The sequence below is a fragment of the Danio rerio genome, chromosome 6, assembly GCF_049306965.1.
Source record: "Danio rerio strain Tuebingen ecotype United States chromosome 6, GRCz12tu, whole genome shotgun sequence".
In the NCBI taxonomy this organism is placed as follows: Eukaryota; Metazoa; Chordata; class Actinopteri; order Cypriniformes; family Danionidae; genus Danio; species Danio rerio.
Genome location: NC_133181.1, coordinates 41210919 through 41225438, shown reverse-complemented (window position 1 = coordinate 41225438; position 14520 = coordinate 41210919). Strand labels below are relative to the sequence as shown.

The window sequence follows — 14520 nt, the reverse complement described above, 5'->3', positions numbered from 1 at the left end:
CAAACAAATTAGTTGTGCTCAGATCCATGCTAAAACTAAATCAGTTTAATACCACCAGTATAAAGTGATCATGGTCCGACTGAAAATGAACTCTGAAGCGGTTCAGATAAGGTGAGAAAGCAATCTGACCCAAGGGACAAATGAACCAAGCTGTATCATAATTCATACCTGAAAATGTTACATAAAAAGTAGCCGTGTCTGATTCTGTGAGTGTGCACATTAGTTATCACCGTTTAAATAAAAAAATAAGGAGAGGCTCTTTATCTTAAAATGTTGTTTTAATTGCTCTTCGCTGTGCATTCCAAGCATGAAGCCTTGATTGCAGCTCTAACTGTTTCATAAATCGCATCTCTCTTTTGAAATTTAATGAAATGCATAACTTATCAGTTAAAGTGGGAATGCCGGCTACATACTGTGTGTTATGACAGCTACAGATAAGCCTGTGGAGCATAAACAGGTGCATTCTGACCAATGGGAGAACAGTTGTGCTCACATAACATTTTGGAGCGAAGCAAACCAAGATGAAAATGTAACACTGTAATAAACAAAGCCACCATTTTTCAACTAAAAAACGCAAAGTTTATAAACATCTCACTAAACTAACTTGCAATACTCAGCAAGAACTGTATTGATGTAAAGTGTAACATACCAATGGCAGAAAAGAGGCACATGACCAAAAGGATGATGACACACCAGAACACGTCTACGTTCATCTGCCGCTCCAGTTTGCTGCGTTTATAACGAGGGCCGTTGTTGTTCAGCATTGCTTTTGTCTCATGACCTGAAAACCAGTGCAGAGGAAAACACTCACATTTTGTAAAGATAAAAGAAGCTGCACCAGTCATGGAATAAATCTGGTATTATTTACATAGTAAGTAAACATGGTTGTAAGTAAACATGTATAAAAAAGACATACATAATATACAAACTCCTTTTTGAAAAGATTTTTCTATTTGTAAACTTGGTAGCACACATTTCTGAATCGTCATGTATTTTTGCTTCTTTTCAAAAGGAGTAGCATTTTTAAACTACGAAGATAAAACTGTAATATTTATTATTTATAGGGCACCTATTTTACCCCCTTTTCAAGATTCAAGTCTTTTGTGTCTCCAGAGTGCGTTTGTAAAGTTTTAGCTCAAAATACCCATCAGATTATACGTTATAACATTGGAATTTTCAGCGCTGAGCACATTTTAGTTGTTTTTGTTGCCTTTGCCTTTAATACAAATGAGCTAGTTATCCCTGCCCACCGTTCCTACGTGCCTGTCAGAGCCACAGAGATCTCTCACTATGGCTCTGATGCGTGTCTCCATCTCCTGCTGCCGTCAGATAAACAGCAGTGACAGACATGAAGGAAGCAGATCTATTGTAATTTTTGTGAGAAACACAATTGTTGTGGAGTTAATTCAAGCCTTTTTGCAACGAATTGCACTCAGTGTTGTTACAAAGTTCACATGCACACACAGCAAGCACGTTTGACTTTTCACTGTTTTTGCACTGCAAATGTGACAGGATACACATTAGTATCCACTGCTGTATGGATATCCGCTATGTTAATGTGCAAAATAAGCCTGATTTTAAGTCCACAAACCAGGATTGAAGCATCTTATTTTATAATTGTACCGACACTATGCAGCTGAGGTAAATTACACTGATTTTACTGTCTATTATAAACGTATAAAGTTTTTTAAACTTGTAAAACTTATTCTTGATCATATTTGATAATGATTGATAATCACAGAGTGTAGAACAGATCTTTTAATTCCAGTTGCCTTTGGGCACAGCCTGTCTTGTAAATATGAATCCATATGTTACTACGAAGACATGTTAATAGGGGGCTGTCAATGAATTCGGTGGGTGGGAAAACTGCACTCCTACATCACGTTGCAGTCGGCATCAAAATGGGAGGGATTTGGATTTTATTTTAACTTCAGGAAATTTAAAACAAAATAATAAAATTGCTTAAAAAAATACTTATTGTCTTTATATTACTCCAATATGACTGTGGACACACCTACAACCTACACACACTTCTGTCAAAACAGCAAAATATATATATATTTTTTATTTATAAACAAACATTATTTTTTTTCCAAATTACAATTACCCACTAGCTATGACTTTCTTCACAATCAGTAATTTGGATTGAACTTTTTTTTTTTTTTAATAAAGCAATCATTTACCACAATAATATTAGTAAATGGCATGCTTAAAGAAAACCTGTGATGAAATTAAAGAAAAATTTTAATATTTAATGAAACATTTTTTTATTTGATTTAATAAATGAACATTTCATTGAATTTTTTAAACCCTTATCACAGACAACGACTCGATTTAAAACAGTATATTAATATATAGAAAATGTTAAGTATATTTATTACACAGTACTTTGATGTTTATGTCTTGACATTAAAGAAAACTACATAATGCTGCTCTATGAGGATTTCTAACACAACACTGGAGGGAGTGACTAAAACATTATATCTTTTTCTATTCAGACCAATGTTATCAATCTTAATACCAACTCAGTCAGACTGTCAAAACATTTTAATTTAATATTTTTACTTTAATGAGGTTTTAACTTTTTGTATGTTACTTTTGCTAACATTTATGCATGTTCAATTCCTGTTCTTATTTTTAGGGAAACTGAAGCAATGTAAACAACTTCAAATGATTCATTCATTCGTTTTCTTTTCGGCTTAGTCGACACAGCGGAATGAACCACCAACTTATTCAGCATGTTTTACGCAGTGGATGTCCTTCCAGCTGCAACCCATCTCTGGGAAACATCCATACACACTCATACACTACAGAAAATTTAGGCTACCCGATTCACCTGTACCACATGTCTTTGGACTGTGGGGGAAACCGGAGCACCCGGAGGAAACCCACGCAAACACAGGGAGAACATGCAAACTCCACACAGAAACGCCAACTGACCCAGCCGAGGCTCGAACCAGCGACCTACTTACTTTAAATGATCAATTTCCTAGTTCAGCCCTGAAAATGGAGCTAATTAAAAAGCTCTGCACTGTTTAAAAAAGAAAGAAAGAAAGAAAGGCAAGGATACCTGCATAGATGACGATTCCTACAGCCTCCTCTGTGTTGCGAATAGTGCAGCCCCTGAGCAGCAAATTGTCTTTGTACAGGCCGTCTCTCCTCCCACTGCGATGAATTCTGTCATACAAACCACACAAACTCATTCACCACACTTACAAAACAACATATCTGTGTACTACACATAATCCAGCTACATTATGAACTCAATTCAATTCATCTTTGTTCTATAGCAATTTTACAATGTAGATTCTACAACGTAGAAGTTCTAGTAAAATGAAACTGTGTCAGTCCAGTTTTCAGAGTTAAAGTTCAGTTTAGTTTAGTTTGTTGTGGCTTAAATTTCACTGCTGTAAATATAAACACTGAACAGCAAGTCCATCAATGCGCAGCACCACAAGATCCAAACCAAGCAAGGCAGTGGAGAGGAACGAACTTCACCAACTGATGAAAGTGAAGGAAAAAAGCCTTAGTTGAACTCCTCTCTCCTCATTTGCTTGAATTAATAAGAATAAAAGCCAACGTTGGCCTTTACAACCATATGTTGAAGAAACTTCTAAGGGATTTCCGCATAATGCTGTATCCCTTGTCACTGAGCATCAATCCATCACAGTTGACAGTCCACAGGGTTTCCCCTCAGGATCTCTTTTTGTCAGCACAAAATCAATAGAAAAGCCATGACCTCGGTAAAACGGCTCTGTACACAGGTAAAGCCCTCAGGCCAACAGGATCTAGAGTTCAGTCAGTGGCAGCACTTTTTTTTTTGTAAAACCCCAAAGCTGCATTGTAAAAGACATGAGCAGAGTGAAATGATTCTCAAGATAAATGAGATCGAATTAGTGAAATCTTCATTCCAGTGAGACCTCAGTTCCGAAGGTTGCGTGTGATTCCAACACCGGGAAAAAGTTCAAGAGGCCTCAGGGCTAAGCTTCCCAATAAAATGGCGGCAAATGCAAATTAACCCCCACTGAATGAGCGCTGAATGTTAAACACCTGTAGTGGGAACTCAATAAGCTTTAATGCAAGCACTTATCCCAGTGCTAAATTCAGGATTACATCTGTTTGTTAAAAAGCTGCTTGCTGTTGCTGAACTCTTCTTCAGTCAATTATCTGACAAGGCACCTGGCAACATTTGTATTTTTAGCCAATAGCAGTATATTTATCTTTGCCACATCTGTTTGTAATTAAACACAAAGATCAAATTAGCCATCTGTAAGCTTCATGCTGTCACTCACAGTTCTTTTTTAGTTCAGGACCACTGACTGCTTCGCTAGCTTGAAGCAATGGGTCAAATTATGGCTAGTCAAGTACTGTCTAGTCATTATATGTCATGTCATAACGTCTTGTGCCCATAAAAGGATTGTATGTCATTAGCTATGTTTCCATCAACCTATTTTTATGTGCATTTTGAATATGCGCAAAAAAAATAAATAAAACGGTTGATGGAAATGCCAAGATGCACATCCATTTAGAAAATGTGCATAAAAAACATGCACATAACGGAGTAGGATAAACCATTTATTCGATAAGAAAAGATGCACATAAACTACGAAGGAAACCCTTTTACCGAACAAACTTCAGCATGTGCATTACAAAGTCATGTGATTATAAAGAGATTGTTATAAGAGATCATGTGATGATAAAAATGTGTGTGAATGGATAAACCAGCAGGATGAGCACATTGTACAAGATCTGAAATGTTGTTTTGGTCATTCTATAACACCTTAACAGTTTCAGTATTATTGTTATTATATTTTTTTAATTACCTCCAGAACTGTCAAGAGCGTCTGTGCTCCGCATCTCACTCCTTCAAAATGCCACCACGGGTTCATTACATGTCGGGAACATCTTCTGAGGCGCAAGTGAGTTATTAAATAAAGAAAAAATTGACACAGCTTCTCCTAACGCAGCAAAATCTATTTTTACTGTTGATATTTGGCATCAGTTAATCAGGAAGTGACGACTCTCTGTGACTCATTGGATGGAAACGCTGCTTTATTTGCACGTCTTTTATGCAATATTACTGTTTTGCACAGTGGTTCATTAGCATTTTTGAATGGAGACATAGCTATTGATGGTCAATTAAAGTTCAACTTCCAGTAGTGTATGAGTGTGAATGAGTGTGAGTGGATGTTTCCCAGAAATGGGTTGCAGCTGGAAGGGCATCCGCTGTGTAAAAACGTGCTGGATAAGTTGGCGGTTCATTCCGCTGTGGCGACCCCGGATTAATAAAGGGAAGAAGCCGAAAAGAAAATGAATGAATGAATGAATGTTTGTTTAATAAAATAAAGTATACACATGGGGTCTATTCTTCATACCTCGCTTAAATGATCTAAGACGATTTGGTAGATCCTGGATCTTTAAATCTTGATAACTGATCATGCTAATTTGGTTCTTCGTACAAGTTTGCAAATCAGATAAAAATGTCTGGATGAACTGATCTGAGATCGCTGCGCGTGTTGTGAAAGACAGATCTATCGATCCTCGTAATCATGATTAGCAATGTAACGATTGGCTGACGGCACAACAGCATAATGACATCATCTGATTAGTATTCAATTATCCATGTAAGCTAAATTATAAAAAATTTGTAGTAAACGGTTCGTAAAATATGATCCGCAATAACTTTTCACATTTGTTGTGAGCTGCAGGCTTTACACTTTCATGTGTCGAGAGTGTTTAGCCATTTATTAGTTTTACATTTTAGATCAGATTTTCTTTATTATAGTAGCATAGGACTGTTCTTTAAAACTAATTTCAATAAATTTTGCATCAAAAAAGCATTCTGATATCGGTAAAGGTGTCTGCAACTTTTGCAAAGCATCAAATCATCAGCATTAGCTGTCAAAATGTGCATGACTGCTTTAATTATTTTTTCTTTATAAAAAACAAACAAACAAAAAACAGGTGAACATTGTGCGTGTCTTTTATCATATAGAAATTGTACTAAAGCTGGGTCGGTACCTTAAAATTGTATGCATATCTAAAAAGTCCATATTAATAAATGTTCTCTTTGATCCCCTTGGGAAGAACCACCCCACTTTTACTTTTATTTCGGAGTGCAGATTGCTTTATTTATATATATTTTTAAACTTATATGCATATAAACATAAATATTTTGAATTATTTAAAATTATAAATGTATATATAAACTTTTTTTTAAAAAACTGTTTTACTAATTTTCCAAGTGCATATAACCTATAGGTTACTACTGTAGGAAAATATAAGCATCAGGTATAAACCTTCAGTATTACCTTTGCTTGAAAGGACAAAATCTAATCCTGTTTATATGAAATAAGCCTGCTCCTGAGCAGGTTTGAGCTACCAGAACTGTTGCTACATATGCCACACCTGTATGACAACATCTCTCGGATGAGTTTTGAAGAACAAAACGATCTTGGATCGTGTCAAATCGTCAATAACCAAATCCAGCTAACTGAGTAATCCATGTACAAAGAACGGACCCCTGTTCTGTGGGCTAGGAACCTTAAATGACTTCTGTTGTGATCTGGTGCTAGACAATACAACTAAATAACGATGTGCCCCCTAACATAATTCAAGGGGAAATGCTGCATTTTCGCCATCTATCCCTGTCTGTCCATCACAGTATGCCTCTCTCTATTTATCTACCTTTCCGTTCAGTTACCTATAAATCCACCCATCAATCTCTCCATCAATGGATCCATTCATTCACTTCTCCACTATTCACTGTTATCTCTGATTCCACTGACTTTCATTATACAAGCAAACACACTGACACATTCTTCGAAACATCTACCGTGGAAGTCACACTGATTAGCAACAGCATGGTGGTTGAGTCAATGATGCCATTTTAATTTTTAGGTGTGAGTGGCAAGTGTGAAATGTTTAGGTGTTTGCTGCTTTTCACATTGCAGCTCAGGGTAGATGCTAACGGGTATTAGTCAGTCAGTTGTCATGATGTCATGGTTCTGGCCTACCAAAGCTAATATGCTGCTTTCATACCACAGCAAGTGAGCTCATTCTTCAGAACTGGACAGTTGCTATTTTGATATGTCAGCCAAAAAAACAGTATCTGAATTAAAAAGGACAAAAAAAAGACTAAAATCTATGTAATTAAAATAATTGGCTTTTTTTTTTTACATTAAAAAAAATGTAATTTCACGACGACGACTAGTACTATTACTACTACTACGGCTGCTGCTACAACAACTACTACAACAACGACTACTACTACGGCTGCTGCTACATCAACAACGACTGCTGCTACAACGACTAATACGACAATGACTATTATTACTGCTGCTTCTACGACGACAACTACTTCTACTACTAGTACTACTACTACCACTACGGCTGCTGCTACAAGGACTAATACGCCATCGACTACTATGACAATGACTACTACTACTAGTGTTATTACCATGACGACGGCTGCTACAAAAACGTCGACTACTGCTGCTTCTACGACAACTACTACCACTACCATGACTGCTGCTTCTACTACGTTGACGACTACTACTACTACTGCTGCTGCTGCTTCTACTACGATGACGACTGCTACTACTGCTGCTGCTGTTGCTTCTACGACAACTACTACTACTACCATGACTACTGCTGCTACTACATCTACTACTGCTGCTGCTGCTTCTATGACGATGACGACGACTACTACGATGATGACTTGATTGATCTATATAAATATTAGAGTTGTAACATATCATTAATTCCAAAAGATATCCATACAATTGGTCCTGTGTAAATTACAGTTTCAGCAAAAGCATGGTATATACAATAACAGAGTGAAATTCAAAACCGTTTAGAATCTTTTTAAAGACATTTTCCATACATTTTGCTTTTCGCAGGGTTTTCACTCTTATTAGATAGGACAGTAGAGAGAATTGACAGGAAAGAATGTGGAGCAGAGAGAGGGGAAGGATCGGTATAGGACCGCGAGGCAGAATCGAACACGGGCCGCCGTGAACACCAGAGTGCATGTGTCGACGCTTTAACCACTTCACCACTGGCGCCGACTTTTCCATACATTTTAAGACCTCATGGTCACTTTAGGTTTCAACCGCGACATTTTAACTTACGGAATATTTTCTAAATACAGAGTGTAAGAAACTAAGGGCGTACTCACACCATGTACAGTTGCTTCGAACCAAGCCAAAACACGCTTGTCCCCCCTCCCGTCTTGACTCACATTACTTTCGGGCCTGGGCACACTTATGTCATCGATGATGTGCTGTTCAGTAAGCGCTCTCACTCAGCACAGTGGAGATTTCTTAAGTTATATCGTTTAAGTCGTGTGATATGCTGTGACACGCAGTCAAATATTTAGCCGAACAGATCAGCCACTTTTGACGCTCTTAAACAATCATAAAGTCCTCATGTTGCAGGGATTAGGAGGTTTGCTGAAGGTGCAGCTGTCGTGCAGTGAGGGGTTTGCGTCTTTAATAATCTATGACAGTTTGTCTTCATTGAACAGTAAGAATGATTAATTAATCCATATGAAACATTCCCTTAAAAGTTATGTCTCGCTTTCAGTTTTGGGCCTAGGCACATTTTGCACTCAAACACAAGCGTACCGCGCCAAAGCCCAAGTGAACCGCACTCAGGCACACCTCTTCCACATCGCAATAGTCACATTGCAGTATTTGCAATGTTGAGTAGGGATTATTATTATTGATTAAAACCACCAAATTATAACCCTAACAGTAGGGGTGGCAAAATTAATTGTTTCTTGGGATCACCGCGATGTAGATGGGGACAATTTGATATTGGTTTAGTATAGATCCTAACTGTTTATTATGACTGATGACATTCATCTCCTATGTGCAATGTCGCAGTAGAATACTATGGCGAAGGAAGCGAGGGCGAGTAAATAAAACGCTCCCACTAATAATTAGTAGATAATTATGCACAGTTCAGCTGCTTATGAGTTTGCTGGAAAGACTTCGTTGACACTGAAAAAGGCACAGCACACGAGCCACTATTTCACTAGTAGGGAGAGATCCTGTAAAACTCCATCTCTGCCTCTCTCTCTCATACACTTTGGACATTTGACCCGCTGGCCTGTCTGTGAGGTAACTTTTCTTCTCCTCTCGGCTGTTAAAGCAATACTCGTGGATCCAGACAAGAGCGTGCCAGAGTTGCGAGTTTTCTTCACTGTCTATTACGGATTACCTGTGATAACCGTGCATTTTGCACATATAAACTGTAACTGCGCCTGTTTTTCCCGCGTCACTCATCGGTGAACATCGCTTTCATTTCTAAAGCCAAGCGCAGCCCTTTCTGTTGAGCGGGTGAAGACAGCACTAAAAAAGGGAGCGGGATAATATTTACATTAGTTTATTTCCTATAAATGCTCACGTTGTCTTCTGTGCATGTATTGGAGTTTTGTTTCATACATTCAAAAAGAGTGTTTTCTCTGAGCAGGTAAAATTAAAGGTACAGCTCCTATATCTTACTGCTTGCATTAAAGAACAATATTGTATTACAAATAATATATTAATATTAATATATTGATAGATTTTTTAAAAATTATTGTGTTGTGAAGAAAAAATCTAATTGTTTATGGAAAGCATCGTCAATGCACCGTGATATCAAATTGAACCGAATCGATGGCATAATAATCGTAACCAAACCGAACCATGAGACCAGTGTAGGGTTCACACCCCTACCTAACAGAGTGAAAGTTTATCATTGGCATGCATTTTTAAAAGGCATTTCAAGAGCATTCGGGCACAAAAAGTACATTTGTAATTTTAATAAAGAACAATTTGATATATTATTAAAAGGATGAGTACATAGTTTTGTTTTACATTGGACATTTAATTATTCAATTACTGTACCCGAATACTTGTTTATTATTATTTCTTTGATCTATTGTAATTATTTTTGCTCACTATTCATTTATTAATTATTTATACATTATTCAAACCTTTAAAAAAATAAAATAAAATCCCCACACTCAGTCTAAATTAATGATTTATTTCTAAGCGATGCTATTCAAGTCATCTGGTGAAATTGTGTTCATATTGTAATATATAATCGCAAAAAATAAATAAATAAATATCAAAATGCCAGATTTTTCCAATATTGTGCAGCCCTAGTTTTGGAGCACACTAGCTAATAGATATCCTTTAAACTAACATTTGGGAATTTAAAGATTTCCACGTGCAAACACGTCGTTCATTTGCTCTGAATTCATAATCACAGCATTTTCAACTCCACCTAAAGGGCACATTAGTTACATGGCAATTCCCATTAAAGTGACAGGATCAATGAAGTCAACCTGCACACATGCTGCAGCCCTGCAGGTATCGTCTCTTTAGTTTGCACTGCACACATTCACCAGCTGGGATGTTATCTTAATGTAATAATCTGTCGCTCCAACAAGACACGGTCCTTGGCGCCCACGGTGCATTATGTTCCCCCTTTTGCTCCGGTAAGCCACTTTGCGGTAACAGGACAAAAATGCTGGCAGCAAACCAGAAGCATCTGTTCTCCATCATCCAGGGAAATAAATGTCATAATCGTTCTGGTTCCTGTCAGCTGATTCACCGGCCCTGCTGTCCTTACCATACCATGTGCAGCAGGGTTTCATCTAAACACAGCCTGCAAAGCCACGACTGCGATGAAGTTTTGCTTCTGCACAAATATATTATGCATGCTAATCCCAAGACTCTGACCTGTACGGTTTAGACAGCGTTTAAGACTTTAAGACTGCAAGATAAACACAGAATAATCTTTATCCACACTTTGAAAGTCTAAACAGCAGATTAACAGGTCTTTTTAAGAAGTGAACATAGAATGAACACTGGGATTTACTCTATAAAACAGGTGGATTTTAAAGTGATTTAAAGAACATTTTAATAGGATTTTAAACTATCACATAAATAATGTATTTATACAGACAGAATGGTAATAGTAACTCAGTGTGAAAACTTTCAAGGTCAAAAAAGCTATAAGGTTTTAGCTATAAGCTATAAGGTTTTAGAATGTAATAGTAAACATTTCTATAAATATTCACTATGCCATGGCAATTGACCAGCGTCAATGGAAACAGGGTTAATGCAATAAAGTTCATAACATGCAAAAAAATTCTACATACAATTGAAAGAGTGAAATGATCAACTGATCTTTCAGTTTTTGTACATCTTTGAGTTATTATTTGATTTATTGAATGGGCTGCAGGATATTGGAAAAATTGGATATTGCATTACATTTACATTTAGTCATTTAGCAGACGCTTTTATCCAAAGCAACTTACAAATGAGGACAAGGAAGCAATTTTCACAACTAAGAGCAACAATGAATAAGTGCTATAGGCAAGTTTCAGGTCTGTAAAGTCTAAGAAGGGAAGTATTAGTATTTTTTATTTTTTATTTGGTACAGTTAGTGTGATATTCAGAGAGGCAATCGCAGATTAGGAAGTGTAGTGGAGAGTAAATAGTTGAGTTTTTAGTCGTTTCTTGAAAGTAGCGAGTGACTCTGCTGTTCTGATGCAGTTAGGGAGTTCATTCCACCAACTGGGCAGATTGAGCATGAGCGTTCGCGAAAGTGATTTCTTCCCTCTTTGGGATGGAACCACGAGGCGACGTTCATTCACAGAACGCAAGTTTCTGGAGGGCACATAGATCTGCAGAAGCGAGAGCAGATAAGAAGGAGCAAGGCCAGAAGTCACTTTGTAGGCAAACATCAGAGCTTTGAATTTGATGCGAGCAGCAACTGGCAGCCAGTGCAAACGGACTAGCAGTGGAGTGACATGTGCTCGTTTAGGTTCATTGAAGACCACTCGTGCTGCTGCGTTCTGGAGCAGTTGAAGAGGCTTGATAGAGTTAGCTGGAAGCCCTGCTAGTAGAGAGTTGCAGTAATCCAGTTTGGAGAGAACAAGAGCTTGATCAAGGAGTTGAGCTGCATGTTCAGATAAGAAGGGTCGGATCTTTCTGATGTTATAGAGTGCGAATCTGCACGATCGAGCAGTTCTAGAAATGTGGTCAGAGAAGTTAAGTTGGTCATCAATCGTTACTCCAAGGCTTTTTACCATTTTGGATGCAGTAATGGTTGCCCCATCCATCTGGATTGAAAAGTTATGGTGTAGAGTCGAGTTGGCAGAAACTACAAGCATTTCCGTTTTTGCGAGGTTCAGCTGAAGATGATGATCTTTCATCCAGTGTGAAATATCCAACAGGCAGGCAGAGATGCGAGCTGGAACCGAGGGATCATCAGGATGAAAAGAGAGGTATAGCTGGGTATCATCAGCATAGCAGTGGTAGGAGAATCCATGTCTCTGGATGACTGGTCCTAGAGATGATGTGCAGATGGAGAAGAGAAGTGGCCCAAGAACAGAGCCTTGAGGTACCCCAGTGTTTGGATGCTGTAGGTTGGACACCTCTCCCCTCCAAGAAACCCTGAATGACCTGTCAGAGAGGTAAGATCTGAACCATTGTATAACAGTGCCCGCAACGCCCAGTGACTCGAGCGTAGATAGCAGGATCTGGTGGTTGACAGTGTCAAAAGCAGCTGACAAGTCCAGCAAAATGAGGACTGATGATTTAGAGTCTGCTTTAGCCAGTCTGAGATCCTCCACGACCGAGAGCAGGGCAGTCTCAGTTGAGTGGCCTTTCTTAAAGCCGGATTGCTTGTTGTCCATGAGATTGTTTTGAGTAAGAAAGTCCAGGACTTGATTGAACACTACTTTCTCCAGAATCTTGGCCATGAATGGAAGCATTATTTAAGTGTTCTGCGATACAGATTGTAATATAAATACATTTTTGAAAGATATTTTGAATAAGACTATTTGACGGTTTTCTGAGCAGTCTAACAGTTTTCAGGTCCATAAATAGAATGATCACGATGCAAAAAAAAAAAAATGCTTTTCTTATTGGTCTTCTAGCCCAAATATCTAAAAATAATTGTTAGATCAAGTAATATTGTAAATATAGTAAATATTGTTTTGTTTTAAAAGCCAAATGAAATTAGGTTTTTTTCTTATCCTTTCTTACTTATCAGCCAGTGGGGTAAGTTAAATAATTTTAATTTTGCTTTGAAATGTAGATATTTGGACTAGAAATAAAGACAAAAATTCTAAGTAAGAGTTATTTTTGTTGTTGCTGTATAGATTGTTTAAATTCCATATAAACACGGTGATTAATTACAATTTTGTAGCTCATGCTCAACTAAAATCCAGACTTAACATTGCATATCTTTGAGATGTGCCTATTGCAGATGTGCACATTGCGATATCGAAGTTGAAACGATGTATTGTGCAGCCATAGTATAGAAGAATAGTGCCTTATAAAAAGAGAGAGAAAAAAATAACCTGAGACAATAGAAAAGGAGGATAAGACTGTGTAATATGGAAGAAAGATGCAATGAGTGATATATAGGGCCACACAGAATCTGCAGACATTTTTTGCCATTTCTGTGCAGAACTTTGTAAAAAAAAAAAAAAAAAAAAAAAAAAACTTGCGGAAAGATTTTGGGGGGGTATCGAAACTAAAAACTTAATATATAAAGTAAAACAACTATTCTTTTTGAGTTTGAATTGAATTTTAGCAAAATTATCATATTTGGTACACCACCAGCAAAACATGTGAGCCATGAAGAAATGTTTGTACAACAAAACACAGGTGGTATAAAACTGACAATAATCAAATGACCCTGGAATATTTACAAAAATAGAACTTTAGTAAAAAATACAGCACTTATGGACATATATCTTAATGTTTAAATCAGCCACATAATCAAAACGCATGTGTGTTATTCTCGACCGTACACTGAGAGAAACTGAAAGTAACCAATCTGAATGCAGTACTTTAAATGTCCACTATGTGGCGGGTCAAGTGGCTACATGCAACTGCACAACAATGAGAGTGGCTCAAAAGTATATGTTTTGGCAGGCCGAATCGCATTATATTTTTGACATTGGTTGAAGGCCAGAGGGAGGAGCAGGGCAGGCCATAAATGGCCCACAGACCGGCAGTTTGAGACCCCTGCTTTGAATTCTCTTGATATGCTTATATAGTACCATTTTGATAAAAATCTCGAATGACTCATGATCTGAATTATGGCTCCTGGTCAACTATAATCCCAATTCAACATTGCAGATCCTGCGATGTGACTATTGTGGATACACACATTATGAAATTGATGATAAAACGATATATTGTGCAGCCCTAATCAAGACCACTGCGACATTCACATTTGCGATTATTTTAATGTATTGCATATAGGTCTAAATAGAAGTGAGAGGATATTGAAATAACTAAAGAAATTTGTTGTAATATTCGGAAAAATGTCAATAATAGCAATTGGCATCAATTATTGCTACAATCAATAAACAACGATCATTTAAATAATGAGGGTCAAAAACGACACCTATTAAGGTAGAACCATCCTTAGAACATTTTTCTTTTTAAATCTGATATACTATTCACATGCTTTAACAACAGTGTGGCAGTATTATTAACGGAC

At 37.4% G+C, this 14520-nt stretch overlaps 1 protein-coding gene across 1 annotated transcript in view; it reads right to left on the bottom strand.

The window, feature by feature from the left end:
- The window catches only part of atp10a (ATPase phospholipid transporting 10A), a 106834-nt gene that overhangs the window by 60558 nt on the left and 31756 nt on the right, over positions 1 to 14520 (bottom strand). The window contains exons 4-5 of the mRNA XM_690464.8: positions 3071 to 3177; positions 650 to 781 (exon numbers count right to left, since the gene is read on the bottom strand). Coding sequence (XP_695556.3) covers positions 650 to 781; positions 3071 to 3177 — 239 coding nt within the window. The remainder of the gene's footprint in view (positions 1 to 649; positions 782 to 3070; positions 3178 to 14520) is intronic.